Here is a 22,581-nt window from a genome sequence, read left to right as displayed (position 1 = left end):
AAGCATGTGGGTCATAGTGCATGCTTGGCTAATCATAAGCCAGCAATGCAATGCGATGCCGCAGTGAATTATGGGCCGTGACACGCCACTCGAATTTGGCGCGAACGGCCCATAACGTTCGTATTTCGACGAACATATGATGTTCGACTCGAACATGAGTTCGACTCGAACACGAAGCTCATCCCTAATCATGCGTTACTTCCAAACAGCACCCTTTTCTCATCAAAAAAATAAATTAAACATAATTAAAAGTAGTTGTACCTGACCAGCCTGCTTAAGAAACTTTAAATTAAAAATATGAAATATATTTGCATATGAACATTTTTAATGTATTGTTTTTTTTTTTTTGCGTTTTCTATCAAATATGAGAAAATTTGCATTTCAGAGAGAGAAGCAATTTCCGATATACCATGTTTCCCCTAAAATAAGCCCTACCCCGATAATAAGACCTATCTTGTTTATCAGGTAGGGCTGCAATATAAGCCCTACCCCAAAAATAAGCCCTAGTAAAGTTAATGAAAAAGGCTGTAATCCGTTTTGGAAAGAGATCACAGGTCCAGTGTGTATCCCACTGCAAAAGCACCATGTAAAATACCCCATTTATAGAAGCCAGATATAATCAAAGATTGTCTCCTCTCCTTCTCCACCCAGCTGATGGCCCCTCCCTCTTTAGTGCTTGGAGCGGGCTGACATCAGCTGGGATGGCGGCTCTTCCTCTCTTCTCTGCTCCTCCCGGCTGATGTCTGTGGCCCCTCCCTCTGCAGTTCTCGGAGCGGGCTGACGTCAGCGGGATCGCGGCTCTTCCTTTCTTCTCTTCTTCTCTCGGCTGACGTCTGCGGCCCCTCCCTCTGCAGTTGTCAAAGCGTGCTGACGTCAGCGGGATCGTGGCTCTTCCTTTCTTCTCTTCTTCTCCTGGCTGACGTCTGCGGCCCCTCCCTCTGCAGTTGTCAAAGCGTGCTGACGTCAGCGGGATCGCGGCTCTTCCTTTCTTCTCTTCTTCTCCCGGCTGACGTCTGCGGCCCCTCCCTCTGCAGTTCTCGGAGTGGGCTGACGTCACCTGGGATCTCCGAGCGGAGAAGAGCAGAGGAAGATCACATGAGCCCCCTGTACAAAAAGGTATTTTTATAAAACTGCCACAAATTGAGACACACTGCACCTGACACCAGCACAATCCCCCTATAAAACAGACCACAGAATTGTATAAGGATTTCAACTAAGATGTTTTTTTTTGGGGGGTATTAAAATGTCAAAATACTGACTCCTGACCTGACAGGGGGAGAAGACAGGGGACGTTATAAGGCATCCCCTGAAAAAAATTCCCTAGTGTATTTTTTGCACCAAAAAATTGTATAAGACCCGGTCTTATTTTCGGGGAAACACAGTAAATTTTTGCCGTCTGAGAAAAAGAGAACATGTTCTCTTTCTAACTCTGTCGAAATTTCTGATGGAACAAGTCCGATGGGGCATACACACGGTTGGAATATCCAATGAAAAAATGACTTTTTCCATCGGAAATTCAGATAGTGTGTAAGAGGCATAAGGATATACAAACGGAGTCAGAGGGGAATAAGAAATTCCAGGGTCATAGTAACAACAAATAATGTTTTTCATATCATAGTTACAACAGTCTATGACATCAAATGAAAATCAAAAGATGGTGTTGCACTCCCACACTAAATACCATATAAACCTATGTGAAATTAAAGTATTGTTGAATAACAATAAGCAGAAAGGGTAAAATATTAATATAAACAAATAAAGTGCTATTGTGCTATGATCAGGTGACTTCAAGTGGAGCAACGATATGAAAACAATGAGTGTTCAGATTATATAAGAAAAAGGGAGATTTAGAATTTTGAAAAGTGAAACAGAGTATGATAAGTAGACCCCCCAGTATGGGAAAGAACAGGAGATGTAGAGAAACATATGATCAATTCAATATATTTTTATTCAAAAGTTGAAAAACAAAAAATATTTGTTGAGATACAAATACCATTCCAATACAGAAAGGTTTATACATCCCGAAGAGGAAATAGATCACAATAAAATTAATCAAAATAAGCAAGTAGATAAGGAGATATAAAGGAGAAGTATTAGGCCCCGTACACACGACCGAACATGTCTGCTGAAACTGGTCCGTGGACCAGTTTCAGCAGACATGTTCGGTCGTGTGTACGGCCGACCGGACAGGTTTCCAGCGGACATTTGTCCAGCCGACCGTTTTCCGGCGGACTAATGTTTCTTAGCCTGTCCATCAGACATGTTCGGCCGTCTGTACAGACTCACCGGACATGTCCGATCGGCCGCCATCCCTCGCATGCATCGAAGTGATTTGACGCATGCGTGGAAGCATTGACCTTCCAGGGCCGCGAAAGTCGCCTCGTAATCGTCGCGGCGACGGCGCGGCCACGTCACCGTGGATCGTGTACTCGCGGATTTCTGTCTGATGGTGTGTACAACCATCAGACAGAAATCTCCGGGCAGGCATGTCCGCTGAAAACGGTCCGGCGTCCGTCCGTCTGTACGAGGCCTTAAAGGAACACTAAAGGTTTGTTTTTTATTAGATCAATTGATTGCTGTAAGTTAGAGCATTTAAATATCACTTACGTCGTTTTTCCTTTTGACCTCCAAAATACAGTGATCCAGGTTTGAAAATGCCATTTCCTGTCACTCCTCTTCTTGCTTTCCACCAGCATCTGAGCCGTTTTGCATGGTGGAAAGGAGAATGTGCTCACCCCCTCCCTATGACTACAGCCCTGCGTGAAGAGGCTCTCTTATCCCTCACAGGCATGGAGGCTAAGCCTAATGCGAACTGTAGTTCCCATTAGGCTGTGATGTAGCAAGAATGAATGCGCACCGCAAACCAGGAAGTCAGTGAGAATAATGATTCAGGAGTGCTGGAGGTGAATAAAACAGCTCGATTTCAACAGGTATCAAACTAGTTATAATGCAAAACATTACTTTTTACTTTATCAGCTACTGTCAGACTTTAATTTAAGAGGAAAACATTAACCCCTTTAAGGTTAATATATCAAAGTAGGAGTCATGTCTCACGGTCCAAATCTCCCCAATATCCAGATTTAGAGATCATGGAGCTTGGAGATATTTAATTCAAGGGGACCACACCCTGTTGAATCTTGTTTGTTTATCTTTAAGGATGCTGGTCAATTTTTCATTGACCATGATCCAAGAAAGTTTACTCTTTACTACAGCAAGACTGATCACTGGAGTTGTCCATGCTCGTGCTATTGCAATTTTTGCTGCTGAAAAAAATAAAAAAGATAAGAGTTCGAAGGTGTCTAGGGGTCCAGTTGGTCTGCAAATAGCGCCGTCCTAGGATTTTTAGGTATATAGGGCCAGATTCACATAGAATCGGGCTACGCTGCGGCGACGTAACGTATCCCATTTACGTTACACCGCCGCAAGTTTACAGCGTAAGTGCTTGATTCACAAAGCACTTGCCTGTAAACTTGCGGCGGGGTAGCGTAAATCCGCCCGGCGCAAGCCCGCCTAATTCAAATGGTGCGGGGACCATTTAAATTAGGCGCGTTCCCGCACCAAACGTACTGCGCATGCTCCGTCCCTAAAATTACCCGACGTGCATTGCGCTAAATGACGTCGCAAGGACGTCATTGGTTTCGACGTTAACGTAAATGGCGTCCAGCGCCATTCACGGACGACTTACGCAAACGACGGGAAATTTCAACACGGGAACGACGGCCATACTTAACATTGGCTAGACCACCTAGAGGGCAGCTTTAGTTTTACGCGACGTATCTCTACGGAAACGACGTAAATTGACATCGACGGGCAAAGCGGACGTTCGTGAATCGGCGTAACTAGTCATTTGCATATTCTACGCCGACCGCAATGGAATTGCCACCTAGCGGCCAGCCTAGAATTGCAGCCTAAGATCCGACGGTGTAAGTCACTTACACCTGTCGGATCTTAGGGCTATCTATGCGTAACCTGATTCTATGAATCAGGCGCATAGATACGACAATCGTATCTCAGAGATACGACGGCGTATCAGGAGATACGCCGTCGTATCTCTTTTGTGAATCTGGCCCATTCTGTCCAGTCACTGAGTAGATCAATGTAAAAATGTTGATCCAAAAGCGTTGGACTTTGGGACAGGACCACCAGACATGGAACATGGTTCCCTCCCGCCCGCATCCTCTGAAGCAAAGGGGTGAAGCGTCGGGGTACATTTTTGCTAATTTTCGCTGGAACTAAATACCACCTCGATAGCACCTTAAAATTTGCTTCCACTAGGGAAGAAACATATGATCATTGAATATTTACTGGTGTTAAGCAGATGATGAATGTGAGGAAACAACCCTAAGGAGAATGTTTATAATGCACTGCTTGTGACTTTTGCCAGTCTTTCATTGGTGGTGAATCAGACATTATTATTTCAAATCCATGCAACCTGGAGCTCTGTAGTGAATGTTTAATGAACTTTTATATTCACTGGTTTATAAATGTTTCCTTAACATTTCACCAGAATAATTTACCTCTATTCTGTGAGTACCCTTTATTGTGACCAGACCTTAATAGTAGGCATGCCGCCTTGGCACTTGTAGGCCATTTTACCGGTCATTCTTGTATGATTATATCAACAATTATGTATCTAATATGATTATGGGTTATGCTTGTATTTACATGTACCATATTTTCCGGCGTATAAGACGACTTTCTGGATGCTTCCAAAGTCGGGGGTCATCTTATACGCCGGTGACAGTCTCCGTGCTGCGAGCGTCCATGATTTAAAAGCCGCTCCTTCTCCTCAGACTGTCCTGTGATAGGCGGAACACAAATCTTCCCAGCAGCGCCTCTGTTCTGTGTTCCTCCTATCACAGATGCCTTCTCATCCTCGGACGAGAGGACGTCCGTGATAGGCGGAACACAGAACAGAGGCTCTGCTGGGAAAATTTGTGTTTCCGCCTATCACAGGACACGCTGAGAAGAAGGTGCGGCTTTCAAATCATGGATGCTCGCAGCACGGAGACTGTTACCGGCCTGGAAACAAATCAGCAAAACATTTATTTTAGGCACTGTTGGCACAGTGGGGGAAAGTGATGGCACAGTGTAGGCAAGTGATGGCACAGTGGGGGAAAGTGATGGCACAGTGGGGGAAAGTGATGGCACAGTGGGGGAAAGTGATGGCACAGTGGGGGAAAGTGATGGCACAGTGGGGGCAAGTGATGGCACATTGTGGGCAAGTGATGGCACAGTGAGGGCAAGTGATGGCACAGTGGGGGCAAGTGATGGCACAGTGGGGGCAAGTGATGGCACAGTGAGGAATGTAATGTAATGGCACAGTGAGATTTGAAAAAAGCCCGTTTCTGTCAGCGGTTCTGGCTACCCCTCAGCTTCCAGAAAGACTAGTAGGAAGGGGGTAGTCTTATATTGAAAGTATATCCCAAAACCAAAATTTTTCCTGGAAAATTAGGGGGTCGTCTTATACACCCAGTTGTCTTATATGCCGGCAAATACGGTACTCTTTTATACATCATTATACCTTGTGAAATTCAAATATATATATATATATATATATATATATATATATATATATATATATACACACACACACATGAATATATTGGTCTACAACTATTTTATTACTAATAAATTATTTGTTATCTACTCTTACCTCCGCATTTTAAATTGCTTCATTTAAAGTCCCAACTTTCCTTTTTTTACGTATCTGTACCAGGGATGGAGGCACTGGTCTGTGCCTCATTTAAAGTCCAATTTCTCCCCCCCCCCCTTCTACGACCTTAATAGTAGGAGATCATACACACAAGCTATTGAATGAGAGCACATCTCCCTCCCTCTCTCCTGTCAGAGACGAGGCCATCTGGATTTTCAATCTGCAGGACCCATTATTAGGTACATGACATGACTACTTATCAGAAACCCCACCATGAGTGAAAGACAAAGTATGATGAAACCCCTATATGTCAAATGTATTTTTGGTAACACATTTAATAATGAGGATATATACAGTAAATGATCAGAATATACATTTGTACATTTTCATAACATATTAGAGAAAACCAAACTTTATATTTTTTCTTTGTTGAGTCACACAGAGAGACCAAAGATGACAAAAAGAGACTTACCAGTCACAAAAGTTAAAGAGTATAGGTGAATCATCTGAAATAAAAAATCTACCTCTATAATAACCATCTTCCAGATATCGTACGAAATGGTGAGCAGAGACCAATCCTCCGATAATGACATCTCCCTCCTGGTAATATTCATACTCAAACATTAGCTTTAACGTATGAAAACTACAACCAGGTGTTGAGCTCCGGGTCAACATTACTCCATAGTATGTGATGGAAAGGATAAGGATCAGCAGGTAACAGACACAGAACATTGTAGGTCGATTCATGGCACACAGCAGATCTTCTCAGTCACCGGCAGATCTGCCCAGGAAGAGACAAAATCACCGGAGCTTTATACACATCGACTGACACCGATTTACACTACAGAACAAAGAACGGAAGAATAGTAACATCACTCTGAAAATATAACATCTATATCAGTATTCTTTTATTTTCTATCCAGTACACTTTCAGTAGTTACATATAATTATTGCTTTTCAAGATATACTTTCTTACAGATTATATTTCTGTCTGGTAAAATACTATTACATCAAAGGATGGAAAGTGAATGTCCAATAGGGCTGAATGAGTCACTCAAAATCCGTTTTTGGGCCCAAAACTCAATCTGCCAGGGAAAATATACAGTGGGGAGAACAATTATTTCATACTAGACATGTGCACACTGAAATAATTTGTTTCGGAATTTAGTTTTCGTCCGAAAAATTTATTAATTTAGTTTTTATTAAAAATGCATTCGTCCGAAAATCCGAATTAATTAAGGTCAAATCTGTCGTTGAAGGGTCATGGTGTCTGTTCGAAAGTTCTAAGAAGATTTGACGCAGCAGCTAAACTGTACAACGTAATTTACGGTCGAATGTTCCGTCAACAAGCTATAGAAGAATTCAAATGTTGTATGACACTAGTAATAATTATATTTATAAATTATTACTACTAGTCAACCAACATTCAAATTCACTTTAGCTGCTTGCCAAATCTTCTTAGAACTTTCGACAGACACCATAAGCCTTCAATGACAGATTTGACGTTTGTATGTTTTTTGCTGCTTCGTCGAATCTTCATCAGTCATGTCCAATGGTCTACCCCAACACTGGGGTAGATTCAGAGAGCAATTACGCCTGCGTATCCATAGATACACAGCGTAATTGCTAAGTAGCGCCGGCGTATCTACTTTCTGTATTCAGAAAGCTAGATACGCCGACTTTAGCCTAAGATACGACTGGCATAAGTCTCTTATGCCGTCGTATCTTAGGGTGCATTCTGCCGCTGGCCGCTAGGTGGCGCTCCCATAGATGTCAGCGTAGAGTATGCAAATTACATACTTACTGATTCACGAACGTACGTGCGCCCGGCGGTAGTTTTTTACGTCGTTTGCGTACGTCGTTTTCGTCGTAAGGCTGCTCCTGCTATTAGGAGGCACAGCCAATGTTAAGTATGGACGTCGTTCCCGCGTCGCGATTTGAACATTTTACGTTGTTTGCGTAAGTCGTCCGTGAATGGCGCTGGACGCCATTTAAGTTCACGTTGATACCAATGACGTCCTTGTGTTGTCAATTACCGCAATGCACGTCGGGAAATTTTAGGGACAGCGCATGCGCAGTACATTCGGCGCGGGAACGCGCCTAATTTAAATGATCCACGCCCCCTACGGGATAATTTTAATTACGCACGCTTACGCCGGCCCCTTTTACGCTACGCCGCCGCAACTTTACAGGCAAGTGCTTTGTGAATCAAGCACTTGCCCGTAAAACTTGCGGAGGCGTAACGTTAATGTCATTTGTTACGCCGCCGCAGTTTTGCGCACCCCTACCTGAATCTGGCCCACTGTCTCTATAATGTAGAATCTTTCCTCTCTATGTAGAATAAACTTGGACTAATAGAGTTAAGGTTAGGCACATTCGACCACAGGTTCAATAGACACAGATTGTTATTGTCAGCGTCATGTCGAATCTCCTATCTATATCGAACTGTTGTAGCAACAAAAACGAAAATAAAGCATTTTTTTATGTTGGATCTTTCGGATTTCGGATTCTGCGCGCTCATTTACGTTTGTAAATACAAAAACGAAAATACCCGAAATTCGGACGAAAATGCATTCGGACGATGACAATTTTGCAGGTTTGCCTACTTAGAGGTCTGTAATTTTTATCATAGGTACTCTTCAACTGTGAGAGACAGAATCTAAAACAAAAAATCCAGAAAATCACATTGTATGATTTTTAAGTAATTAATTAGAATTTTATTGCATGACATAAGTATTTGATACATCATAAAAGCAGAACTTAATATTTGGTACGGAAACCTTTGTTTGCAATTACAGAGATTATACTTTTCCTGTAGTTCTGGACCAGGTTTGCACACACTGCAGCAGGGATATTGGCCCACTCCTCCATACAGAGCTTCTCCAGATCCTTCAGGTTTTGGGGCTGTCGCTGGGCAATATGGACTTTCAGTTCCCTCCAAAGATTTTCTATTGGGTTCAGGTCTGGAGATTGGCTAGACCACTCCAGGACCTTGAGATGCTTCTTACAGAGCCACTCCTTAGTTGCCCTGGCTGTGTGTTTCAGGTCTTTGTCATGCTGGAAGACCCAGCCATGACCCATCTTCAATGCACTTACTGAGGGAAGGAGGTTGTTTCACCAAGATCTTGCGATACATGGTGCCATCCATCCTCCCCTCAATATGGTGCAGTCATTCTGTCCCCTTTGCAGAAAAGCATCCACAAAGAATGATGTTTCCACCTCCACGCTTCACAGTTGAGAAAACAAAAAGTAAAGCGCCTCTGAGTATTCTGTTTTTAATAGTATAACACTTAATGTATCCAGCACTTATATCATAGTAAACATGGTAAAGCTCAGGAAGCTGGTGCAGTCCTGGCTGGTGATCAATCCAGAATGGAGAGATGAATACAGGCACAGAAACATCTAATCCAGGCTTCTATAGCCGTTCGGAGCCGGGGAGAGCCAACTATGTCCGTGATGGGAGGCAGCGGCCAGGCTGGAGTCTTGTATACTGGCGTGTGACGTCAGCTGGACGGAGGCAGAGGGGGACCACAACGCGTTTCAGAGCATGCGCGAGTCGGAGACCAGACATGCGCGCTCCTTTCTCAAAGCCTGGTCGCTGCCTCCCATCACGGACATAGTCGGCTCTCCCCGGCTCTGAGCGGCTATAGAAGCCTGGATTAGATGTTTCTGTACCTGTATTCATCTCTCCATTCTGGATTAATCACCAGCCAGGACTGCACCAGCTTCCCGAGCTTCACCATGTTTACTATGATGTAAGTGCTGGATACTTTAAGTGTTATACTATTAAAAACAGAATACTTAAGGGCGCTTTACATTTTGTTTTCTTTCCTTGCATATTCTGAGCTGCCTTCGCTTTTGAAGAGCTGCCCTGAGCACCTGTCAGTCATCCTCATTAAACCCTATAGTATCCTGTATGGACTGGAATTTATTGGACCAACCATTTTTGGACTGTTTGACCATCAACACATGTTGTGGCTTTAGCTTTAGTTTTAGTGCTATTTTCCTTTAAATATAACATTTTAAATTGTGTATATCCCATGTATGATTGATTGTGTATGCAGACACCCTGAGCGCTGTAACCTATTGCAATTCTATGCTTCACAGTTGGGATAGTGTTCTTGGGGTTGTACTCATCCTTCTTCTTCCTCCAAACACAGCGAGTGGAGTTTAGACCAAAAAGCTCTATTTTTGGCTCATTAGACCACATGATCTTTTCTCATTCTTCCTCTGGATCATCCAGATGGTCATTGGCAAGCTTCAGACATGCCTGGACATACGCTGGCTTGAGCAGGGGGAATTTGCGTGCGCTGCAGGATTTTAATACATTACGGCGTAGTGTGTTACTAATGGTTTTCTTTGAGACTGTGGTCCCAGCTCACTTCAGGTCCTTGACCAGATCCTGCTGTGTAGTTCTTGGCTGATCCCTCACCTTCCTCATGATCATTGATGCCCCACAAGGTGAGATCTCGCAAGGAGCCCCAGACCAAGGGAGATTGACCGTCATCTTGAACTTCTTCCATTTTCTAATAATTGCGCCAACAGTTGTTGCCTTGTCACCAAGCTGCTTTCCTATTGTCCTGTAGCCCTCCCCAGCCTTGTGCAGGTCTACAATTGTATCCCTGATTTCCTTACACAGCTCTCTGGTCTTGGCCATTGTGGAGAGGTTGGAGTCTGTTTGATTGACTGTGTGGACAGGTGTCTTTTATACAGGTAACAAGTTCAACCAGGTGCAGTTAATACAGGTAATGAGTGGAGAACAGGAGGGCTTCTGTCTGGCAAGCTAATTGGACCTCTGTATTTGTACATAATTACTGAACCCAATAACACACCATTGTACAGGATTGGGGGATTATTTCTGCAGTCTTTGTAGCAGTTTAAAAGTGTCATCACCAATTTACTTACTGTATATTCTTAAAGCGTAACTCCACTTTTGTTGAGAAAAAAAAAACATTGCCCTCTGTACATTGCAATGATTATACCAATCTTTGTTACAGATTCCTACCTTTTGTTATTCTAAAGAAATCCCTTTGATATGCCTATGCCTCTGATCTGAGTGGGTCTAATGGGAGGGGTTTCATAATTAACTGTCAGGTGTGCAGCTGCAGAGCACTAAGGAGGAAATCTGCTGGGCCTGCATCCCTTTAGACGTGTTCCCATTGAAAGTACTTCTCCAAAAATGACATTTTAGTTGCAGGGGACGCCTGAAATCTGACTTGTATCTTAGGCAGACTTATGGGAAAATTGATGAGCCAATCACACAGGCAGGAAATTATGTTTCTAGGGAGTTATCACTCCCTAGAAACATAATTTCCTGCCTGTGTGATTGGCTCATTCTGGCCCGGATTCACATACATGGGCGCATATTTATGCCGGCGTAGCGTATCTAATATACGCTACGCCGACGTAGCGCAGAGAGGCAAGCAACAAATTCACAAAGCACTTGCCTCCCAGACTGCGCTGGGTTCCCTCGGCGTAAGCCATCGCAGGTGGAAGTGGGCGTGAGCCATGCTAATGAGGCGTGACCCCATGCAAATGATGGGCCGAGTGGCATACAAGTACTTAAAATGAACGGCGCATGCACCGTCCCGTGGACGTATCCCTGTGCGCATGCTCAGAATCACGTCGGAACTACTCCCTAACATATGACGGATCACTGCCTACGACGTGAACGTAACCTACGCCCAGCCCTATTCACGTACTACGTAAACAACGTAAAATACGACGGCTGTGTTCCCTGGTCCATACCTTAGCATGACTTGCGCCTCATATATGGGGAATAACTTTATGCCGGACGTATGACTTACGCAAACTGTGTATATAATGCGCCGGGCGCAAGTACGTTCGTGAATCGGCGTATCTCCCTCATTTGCATATGTGCATAGAAAATCAATGGGAGCGGCAAATGCGCTCAGCGTAAATATGCGCCCACGATACGACGGCGTAGGCAAGTTACGTTGGTCGTAGGAAGCCTATTTTTAGGCATATCTCAGATTGTGGGCACGGCGCACAGATACGACGGTGCATAGTTACACTTACGTGGCGTACCTCGAGATACGTCGGCGTAAGTGCTTTGTGAATCCCGGCCTCTGTGTACAGAACAATTCCAGGTAGCAATATTGAAATACATTCTCAGAAAATTACAGCGGCTGCAGATTGAAAAGGAAAGGTAATTTTTAATAACATTCAATCACAATTAGATGAGTGTCTCAATTATATGCGCTATATTAATTTTTCTTTATTTGCTATTTTTTCCCCCCCACAAAAGTGAAGTTACCCTTTAACCACTTAAGACCCGGACCAATATGCAGGTAAAGGACCATGCCCCTTTTTGCGAATCGGCACTGCGTCGCTTTAACTGACAATTGCGCGGTCGTGCAAAATGGCTCCCAAACAAAGTTGGCGTCCTTTTTTTCTTACAAATAGAGCTTTTTTTTGGGGGGGTATTTGATCACCTCTGCGGTTTTTAGTTTTTGCGCTATAACCAAAAATAGAGCGACAATTTTGAAAAAAAAAACAATATTTTTTACTTGTTGCTATAATAAATATCCCCAAAAATATATAAACACGTTTTTTTTTCCTCAGTTTAGGCCGATACGTATTCTTCTACATATTTTTGGTAAAAAAATTGCAATAAGCTTTTATTGATTGGTTTGCGCAAAATTTATAGCGTTTACAAAATAGGGGATAGTTTTATTGCATTTTTATTAATAATTTTTTTTTTACAACTAATGGCGGCGATCAGCGATTTTTTTCGTGACTGCGACATTATGGCGGACACTTCAGACAATTTTGACTCATTTTTGGGACGATTGTCATTTTCACAGCAAAAAATGCTATAAAAATGCATTGTTTACTGTGAAAATGATAATTGTAGTTTAGGAGTAAACCACTAGGGGGCGCTGAAGGGGTTAAGTGTGACCTCATATGTGTTTCTAACTGTAGGGGGCGAGGCTGGAAGTGTGACGTCATTGATCACCTTTCCCTATATCAGGGAACAGACGATCAATGACAGCACCACTGTGAAGAACGGGGAAGGTGTGTTTACAGACAGCTCTCCTTGTTCTTCAGCTCCGGGGACCGATTGCGGGACTCCAACGGCGATCGGGTCCCCGGGTCCAGCGGCCGCGGTCACGGAGCCTTGGAACGGGACGCGGGCGCGCACCACAGGCCCGCGCACCACGGCTGGGCATTTAACAATTACGTACAGGTACGTGATTGTGCCCAGCCGTGCCATTCTGCCGACATATATCGGCGTTAGGCGGTCCTTAAGTGGTTAATCATAATTCATTACCTTGCTTATAGGATTAGGATGAGGTGTGCAATTCACAAGCAAAGCATTAAAACATGCCACCATTCTGGACCCTATTATAGATTGAGTTGTCACTGCTCTCTGTTTCCCTGTAGGAGTGATTACCTTTCTCTTTATTTCAGTCAACGTTTTCACCAAGACAAGAAAAGTAAGGGAATTGTTCCCAGATGGGACAAAAACAACATTAACACCTGAACAAATGTCTAACCCATTCTGCTCCGCTTGGAACAGAGACATTTATCGTACATCCTGGGACACAAATGATCTTCAAATTCATGAAAATAGGGTTATGCTGGCACCTCCAGGTGATTGAACACTGGCAAAAAAATGAAAGACAAGCAGTCCCCCCTCCCCACTAGACCAGGCTTCAGTTTGTTTGCTGGTGTTGTAGATAATGGTTATGTATGTGCAGCTCATCATTCCAGCATCCAGGTGTTGGCTATTACAGTCTCCCTGTTTGTGTCCACCTGCAAGGTGATTGATATGGTCAGTCACCTGTTATAAGCAAACCAAACACTCTATACCTTGCTTGTGATAGAGACAGTATACCTGCATTGTTGATGTTCAAGCCTCCCATGTATCTGCCCTGTTTTGCTAGTCTCTATCTGTTTGCTTTGCTCAGTTTGCATCTTCCTTGGCATGGTGGCCGGGCACTATAGCTGTCAGGACCTGGGCTTGAACCTGGGACCTCTCCTGTGTCTGACATTAACTCTTCCCATTGAGCTATCTGGGATGCTGGACAGCTCCCTGTCTGATCTGCTGGACAAACCTACCTGATCCATTGGAATACTCTGCCTTGTGTCTTGATTGTTGAACCTTGAACCCTTTGCTCCTCCCATGAACTTCCTATAAAAGCCTTGTCTCAGCACTTCCCCATTGCCAGGTTATTTTGCCTTCCCAGCCAGTGCTTTGTGATTTGTCTGCTCTGCTGCCATTTGTACCTGCAACCACCCATGTTTGACCCTCAGCCTGTTCCTGGACTACTCTTCTGCCTGATCCCAATCTGCAACCACCCATGTTTGACCCTCAGCCTGTTCCTGGACTACTCTTCTGCCTGATCCCAACATGCAGCCACTCGTGATTGATCCCTTGGCTTGTTTACTGACCATGCTGCTGTTTCATCCTTGTCGGCTCATTCGCTACTGTACCCCAGGTTGCTCACACTACGTACTAGCTTGCAGCTAAATCCATCTCCACCATAAGGAGCTCTGGGGAAAACCAGCTAGTACTTAGACTCCGCACCTCAGGGGAGCCTGTATTATCTGCCAGAAGTGACTGCCTGTATGCCTGTCCTGCCACTTCTGTAGCAATTGGCCTTCAAGCCCGACACCTGATCATGACAATAGCATTGTGTATAAGTCCTGGGGGAAACCAAGTACTGGTAGGCCTGCTTGTCTTAAGGGGAAGGGTAATAGGTGAAGAACACAGTAGCTAGCTATAGTGTCTGACCACCTGCGTTGGGGTAGAGGTGACATTCATGACATTATCACAAGCCTTTAACAAAAATTCTGTGAAGATGGATCCTACGCAGGCCGTTTATTTGCTGAGGAAATTTGCAAACTGACACACCAAGTACAGGAACTGTCTGCACGTAAACGCACTTTCAGCAATAAAGCAGAAGCCAGAGCCCAAAGTTAGCACGCCGTACCATTTTTCTGGTGACCCCCATATGTTTTCCAACTTTAAAAATAGTTGTATGCTATACTTTATGCTTAAGCCACACTCTTCTGGTTCTGAAACACAGCGGGCCAGCCTGATTATTTCATGGTTGCAGGGGTGTCCCCAGTCTTGGGCGTTTAGTCTCCCCACAGATGACCCAGCCAGAGGGTCAGTTGAAGATTTTTTCAAGGCCTTAGGTTTGCTGTATGATGATCCTGACCGTGCCCATTCAGCTGAAGCTAACCCTAGGTCATTACATCTGAATAAACGCACCGCTGAACAATACTGTTCTGATTTCCGCCACTGGGCACCTGACTCAGGGTGGAATGACCCAGCTCTAAGAACCCAGTTCAGGTTAGGCTTATAAGACTCAATCAAAGACTCCTTAATACCCTATCCTGAACCAAAGTCATTGAATGAAGCCATGCAAGTAGCCATCCGTATAGACAGGGGTCTTAGGGAAAGGCATACAGAGAGGTTTGTTTCTTTTCCCCCTAGTACGCTGCCCACCTTTTCTTCATTTCCTGAGCCATGTCAACCTCTCTAGGAGGATGTGCCAATGCAAATTGGCGCTACCCATTTACCCTCTGGGGAAAAGGCTAGAAGGAGATCTCATGGGACTCTGCTTATACTGTGGCAACCATGGCCACTTTGTCACTACCTGTCCTTATAAACCTAGAAACGGCAAGGGTCTGGCGCGGGTGGGGTCCACTACTATAGATCATACTGTGTCTGTTACTGTGTCCGAATCCATGCACTCCAGCCTGGGCAGGCTGCACTTGGCCGCATGGAGCCTGAGGAGAGTGGATTAGAGCACTGGAGTCGTTTTCTTTGAGTCATTGAGTTTTTACATGTAGGCTTGGATATGGGTTGGGGGTGATTACTCTCAAAGTGCATATATAGACCTTGGCAGCCCTGTCAGGTACAAGCTGGACATCATATTTAGTGGTCCAGTTTGTAGATCATCTCTCCAAAGAGAGTCCTATTCCCAACGTGAAACCATTTCTTGGTCCTTGATTTTCTTTGCAGACTCTCTGTTTCATCTAGACCCTGCACTTCATCATTTTAAAATCTCTCTCTAAAGTTGGCCTTCCTGACTGTCCTTTGGATGTAGATAATTTTGCCTGTATCTTTTTCAAGAAAATTTGGTTTTACTTTGCCCAAGGATCCAAACTTCCAGCAGACCTAAAGACAAACTCCACCATAGCAATGGTGTCATCCTACGCAGCATGCCAATATGTTTTGCTAGAAATACTGCACAGGCATGCAACCTGGGCTTCATATTGCACATTCCTACTGACAGTGATCCATTTGGGAGAACCATCTTACACTCTTCAACTTTGCGAAATGTCTTTTAATTTTAAATCTCTCTCTAAAGTTGGCCTTCCTGACTGTCCTTTGGATGTAGATAATTTTGCCTGTATCTTTTTCAAGAAAATTTGGTTTTACTTTGCCCAAGGATCCAAACTTCCAGCAGACCTAAAGACAAACTCCACCATAGCAATGGTGTCATCCTACGCAGCATGCCAATATGTTTTGCTAGAAATACTGCACAGGCATGCAACCTGGGCTTCATATTGCACATTCCTACTGACAGTGATCCATTTGGGAGAACCATCTTACACTCTTCAACTTTGTGAAATGTCTTATAAATATTTTTTTCTGCCTTACTCTCTTTTGTTTTTATTGCTGTATGATGATTATGCCAGGAAAACTGGGGAATTGTATACATGTATACTGGGGCTTAAACTTCTAAGGAAATCGTTCTCATGGGGTGAGAGGAATATGCTGCCATGTGTATTTAAATTCTATAAAAACCTGTGCTATGGTGTGTACAATTAATACTGGATAAATTAGGATAATTTAAATTAATGGGCTGCTGCTATCGTGTAAGGTAAAAAACTAAAAAAATAAAAGTAATGCAAACAATTTATATATAGTGCTGCTCCAATATCATAAATAATCAATAAGTCAATGTGAAAGAATTAAAGTACAGTACAAACATATAATTCACAAGTGCAATCAAAGATAAAGTGCATACTTGCAAATAAAGTGCCAACATGTTGTCACGTACCTAGTAGATGAGCCTGAACCGCAAAGGAAGGCCTTTCTTATGCCTCTAACTCGAGGCCCCTGATAGAGTAAACAGGAGACGCAGGAGTGTAGAGTAGCACAAGTGCCTGGTAGGATCAACAACAAGGAGATCAGTCCGGAATAACAGATGGCATTGTGCAGGGTGGTCAGCAGACTGGAGGCTGGAACAGACTAGAAGGAGCTTCCCACAGGACTGGAACTCAAAAGGGTCAGACAGCCCAGGTCATACACAGACAGATATACTGGAACAAGGCAGAAGCAGAAGGGTCACTGGAACAGGCCGGGTCAGTATAAGGTGGGCAGCAGAAGGACCAGAGAAGCAAGCAGGTGCATCGTCAAGACAAGCTGGGGTCAGATGCAGGTAGACAGCAGGAATAGTCAAAGGCAAGCCAGGTAATACACAGGAACAGATTCAGAGTGGGAGTCTAGGGAAGATGAAAAGATCAGAATATGGTCTAGATGACGAACAGATCTAGGTAATCTTGAAAGATATTGTTGACAAAGTACTGGAATGTAGCAGGAGCGTTGCACAACCCGAAAGGCATCACCAGATATTAACAGAGGACAGAATTAAAATTAGACCTGGGAAACTTAACATTAATAAATCACCGGGACCAGATGGCTTGAACCCAAGGGTACTTAGGGAACTCAGTCAAGTAATTGCCAGACCATTGTTCCAAATGTTTACTGACAGTCTACTGACTGGAATGGTACCAGCTGATTGGAGAAAAGCCAATGTTGCACCAATATTTAAAAAGGGCCCAAAATACATCCCTGGGAATTACAGGCCAGTTAGCCTAACATCAATAGTATGTAAGCTCTTGGAGGGAATGAAAAGGGACTATATACAAGTTTTTTCGCCAAGGACTTGGCGGGTTTAGGTAAAGTCCCGTTAACAGGCGAAGTCCCTTTGTCATCACCCAGAGTCTCCACCCTGGGTGTTGTCTCCCCGGAGTTCATGGCTGTCCACTCCACAAAAACTGCATGTGGGAGCAGCAACCTCACTTTTTCTCCGCAGCAACTCCTGAGCCGTGGCCTTCACTATGTTTCCGCAGACATTCGACAAGGACTTCTTCTCCTCTGCCAGCAAATAGGTACGAACAGTAGTAAAAAAGAAAACTGCGCTTGTTTGTACGAACAGTCCCAGATACTTTTTCCCCAAATGTCTTACCGGTTCCTGATGTGGACTTCCCGGGCAAATTGACGCAACTGCATGGCCAGTCCTTCACATCCAGGGCACAGCATGCCCAGAGCCTCCACATCTTGGCTAGTGTACAAGGTGAAACGTCCACGTGGCCTCAATCGGATCCCTGTATCCGTTAGCAGGGCTCCGGATGGAGTAGCACCCATAGTGGTGGACATAGAGAGCATTCTAGGTCTCGGCATGGATGGTGCCCACGAAGGTAGCGACATACTGCTCACGATCTCCTTGCTTGATCTAGCAGCTTGTGGTCTTTGGCACCAAAACCACTCACGTGTCTCACGCAGTGGGTGGGGACTCCTCCCCTTTAGGTTCTTTTTTGCACATAGCTTGCAGGTTTTTCCTTCTGACTCTACCCACCGCCTACGCAACCAGCAGAGCGATCTGTATCCTTAACCCCTTGTTTTCTTTTAGAACAGAGTCCAACACCTTCTTAATGGCAGACTTCCAACAAAGCAAAGAAACTTGTAATCCAGTTGTGAGAGGTAACGGCAGGGATCCCGGAGGAGCCCCCAAGTGTAGCACTACCCCCGTAGGAGCTGCTGGTTAGATTTGGGCCTGCACGTTACCTCAACACTTGTCGTCTAGGGGAAGAAAGTCTGAAAGAACTCCAATGTCACACAAGATGTAAAACCTCTAACTGTCAGGTTTTATTCTTTTGCTCAAAATTTGCGAAGAAGGCAGAAGGATGAAGGGGGAAGGGAAGGTTCAGGTACACAGTACAGATCACTGGGGAAAAAAAAACTAAACTCCAAAGTCATTCACCACTCCCTCTTGAGTGGGTATTGCTCACCCAGATATGCCCCTCTCACCTGGCCTAGCAGCCAGAATGATGCATGAGCTCCCTCGCATGGTGGAAAGCTCTTGCGAGCACGCTCCCGTGATACAGCGGCGGCCATAGCCACCGACTGTATCACTCGGCCCCGCCCCCTGGCAGGCTGTGTCATTGGATGTGATTGACATCTATCAATCCATCCAACCTAGCCAATCAATGGCCAGGCTGGGAACCAAACAGGATGATGGGGACGCACGCGGGACTTTCGAGGGGTGAGGTAAGTAAAATGGGGGCTCTGGGCGGTGCTATCAGATGTTTTTTAACCTTAATGCATAGGATGCATTAAGTTGAAAAAACATTTACCTTTACAACCCCTTTAAGTATAGCTTCCTTCACTTAGATGGACAGCTTGGGATCCCTGTTGATTCGTAGGTCCCAGTCAGCATAACTGGGCCTAGTGATAGAGATTCAGCCTCGGGCCAACATGGGCCGGGGCTGGAAATCATGCAACACATATCTTGTGCCAAGGGAAAGGAATCATCGCTCCACGTGGATCTTTAGCAGACAATTTGAAGAACCTCCCAGGAGTCCAAGGTGCCGGCAATGCACTAGGCAAACATGGAAAAAGTGGAAATGGATGGACAGCCGCACTCCGAAGGAACTTGAAAAAGTAGTCTTTATTCATAAAACTGGACATGCAAATCCAAAAATACAGTCACATAAAGGGACATATCTCGTGCTGGTAGGGCCACAAGGCGAAGGACCCCAAAATATGGCGTCTGCCTCTTAAGTATCCCTTATCCCTTAAGTATCCCTTCTACTCCCACTGGGCTGTTCCCGAGGAAAGATACTCAATGATCTATGGCTTGCCCGTGTTCCAACACTGGCCTGTGGGGGTACCGCCACCTACAGGCAACAGTGGGAAAATGCTATCAGGCACAGCCACTGCCAGGACAGAGGCTAATTTAGTATATGTCATACAGTCTGAGCTGGCTGGATCACCAGGTGAAAATAGAAGAAAGCCTGAAAAAGAAAGATAAAGAAAGCAAATGCAGCCGTCACATCTAAGAATTGGCTTATCTACGTTTTAAAACCCGGATATCTATATCACCACCGTGAACATCCAACTGCACCATTTGAAGCATGCACACGTGTGGAAACAGCAAGCAGATGACACCCCGGACATCCAGGAGATCCATAAGGCTCAGTGTAATCTACCATGAGGTAAGTGCTTTGTGAGCTTTAAGGATTAAGGAAATCACCCATAGAAGATTTGTTTGATACACGTTGTTGCGCGAAGATTTACCACACTCAATTTTCATATTTATAAGGACTTTATTTATTTGTTCATTATCCTTTTGGGAATTGATCTTATTTTGGACTATTGCACATATTATATTGACTTTATGCTAAGAGGTCATTATCCTTAGTTTGTTTATCATTATTTATTCATATCCAGTTTTTTAGTGCACTTGTTACACTTTAGATTGAGCAGCGATCTCCACCATTCACTTATTTATTTATTTTATTCATCTTGTTCACGTGGTGGCGCGAGAGATCTACTGTGCACATATCACTTCAATATACTGCACTAAAATGGCCATGGCACACTACACTGACACTACAGTAAGGCCTCGTACAGACGAGAGGATTTCCGCTGGAAACGGTCCGTTTCCAGCGGACATTCCTCCTCCGGATTTTGATCTGATGGCTTGTACACACCATCAGATCAAAATCCCCGCGGAAAACATACGCGGTGACGTGCCGCGCCGTTGCCGCGACGATGATGTGGCGACGTGCGCGACCCTGGAAGGTAAATACTTCCACGCACTTCCATGCGTCGAATCACTTCGACACATGCGAGGGATGGGGATCGGGCGGACTTATCCGGTGAGTCTGTACAGACGACCGGATAAGTCCGAAGGACAGATTCCAGCGGATAGATTTCTTAGCATGCTAAGAAATTTTTATCTGCTGAAAATCCGTCGGCTGGATTTTTATCCGCTGGAAAATGTCTGCTCGGGCCTACACACGACCGGATCTGTCTGCTGGATAGATCCGGTCGTGTGTACGGGGCCTTAAACTGTATGGATGCACTAGAATCACAATAGCACACTATAGAACATTAACACGCTAGAAGCAATGAACAGAGCCCTGTTCTATCTATCTCCACTCCAACATCACACTGCAAATGGCTGCTCTGGAAGGAATCTTTTATAGTGTGGGTGGGTCTATGAGCAATGAGCCATGAAAGTCATCATGACTTTCTCCAATCATGGCTCTGATAGTGTTCTGTGCTCTCATTTGGACAAAGCCCTCATTACTTCAGCCAATCAGGGCTTACAATGCAGAGTGACATGCAGTTTATTGTGGGGCATTTTGCAGGCTGAACAAATGGTTGAACGCCCTGCCAATTCGGGTGCTCGCCGAAGTTATGCTCAGCCCAAACCGTTTGCCCACCACTAGTATGGAAAGTATGCAATTTTTTTAGATGGATTTCAATCACTGTCTTGAGATATTCTTTAACTTCCTGTTGTGGCTCTGGGACGAGATCTAAAGTGAAGTCCCGGCAATGAACAGAAAATGACAATGGTTTTCCCTATTAATATTTTTGCTTTAAATAAACTTTTTTGTTGTTCTTTTTCTATCATTCATGTCTTTATTTGTTAATTTGAGCAATAAATATTTAACCACTTGGAGCCCCAGCCATAGACAAAAGACGGCCACAAGGTGGCTCTCAAATGCCGGCAGAACGTCTATTGACGTCCTCGGCTCCTCCAGCCACTGGGGGGCGCGTGAGCGCCGGCGGCTGAGGTGCCGATGCGCGTGCCTGGTGGCCTCGATGTCTGCCATGTCCGCCATGTACCCGCGACCGGCCGTTACACAGACAAGGGAAGAGGAGACTGATGCTGTGTGCCTTGTACAGAGAGACACAGATCGGTCTCCTTCCCCCACAGTTAGAATCACTAGTAGGGAACACATTTAACCCCTTCCTGCCCCCTAGTGTTAACCCCTTCCCTGCCGGTCACATTTATACAGTAATCAGTGCATATTTATAGCACTGATCGCTGTATAAATATGAATGGTCCCAAAAATGTGTCAAAAGTGTCCGATGTGTTCGCCATAATGTCGCAGTCCCAATAAAAATTGCAGATCGCCGCCATTACTAGTAAAAAAAAATGATAAAAAAATGTTCATAAATCTGTCCCCTATCTGTCCCCTATTTTGTAGGCGCTATAACCTTTGCGCAAACCAAACACTATACGCTTATTGCGATTTTTTTAACAAAAATATGTAGAAGAATACGTATCGCCCTAAACTGAGGAAAAAATAAATAAATTGGATAGTTACTATAGCAAAAAGTAAAAAATATTGTGGGGCAGATCCACATACATCTGCGTGGGCGCAGCGTATGTGAGATATGCTACGCCGCTGTAACTTAGTTTTCTTTTCTTTGAATCCTGAAAGAATTTCAACATGTATGTAAATGGCGTCCAGCCCCATTCACGGACGACTTACGGAAACGACGTAAAATTTTCAAACTTATACGCGAGAACGACGGCCATACTTAACATTGAGTACGCCACCAGATAGCAGCTTTAACTATACGCCGGAAAAAGCAGAACGGAAACGACGTAAAAAAATGCGACGGACGCTCGTACATTCGTGGATCGTCGGAAATAGCTAATTTGCATACTTGACGGGGATTACGAAGGGAACGCCACCCAGCGGACGTCGAAAAATTGCATCTAAGATCCGAAGGCGTACGAAGAAGTACGCCTGTCGGATCTAACACAGATGCCGTCGTATCTTGTTTTGAGGATTCAAAACAAAGATACGAAGCAGGAATTTTGAAATTACGCCGGCGTATCAATAGATACGCC

The 22,581-nt window shown here is 44.5% G+C and overlaps 1 protein-coding gene across 1 annotated transcript in view; it reads right to left on the bottom strand.

Annotated features, from left to right (window-relative positions):
* LOC120928362 (vomeronasal type-2 receptor 26-like) overlaps positions 1 to 18,071 on the bottom strand; it is a 55,625-nt gene extending 37,554 nt beyond the window's left edge. Inside the window, exons 1-2 of the mRNA XM_040339480.1 lie at positions 17,893 to 18,071; positions 9,332 to 9,439 (exon numbers count right to left, since the gene is read on the bottom strand). Of these exons, the coding sequence (XP_040195414.1) occupies positions 9,332 to 9,439; positions 17,893 to 18,071 (287 nt within the window). The remainder of the gene's footprint in view (positions 1 to 9,331; positions 9,440 to 17,892) is intronic.
* Between the last annotated feature and the right edge of the window lie 4,510 nt (positions 18,072 to 22,581).

The sequence above is a fragment of the Rana temporaria genome, chromosome 1 (genome assembly GCF_905171775.1).
Source record: "Rana temporaria chromosome 1, aRanTem1.1, whole genome shotgun sequence".
Taxonomy (NCBI): Eukaryota; Metazoa; Chordata; class Amphibia; order Anura; family Ranidae; genus Rana; species Rana temporaria.
Note: the sequence above shows the minus strand (reverse complement) of the source record. Positions and strands in the feature narration are given on the sequence as shown.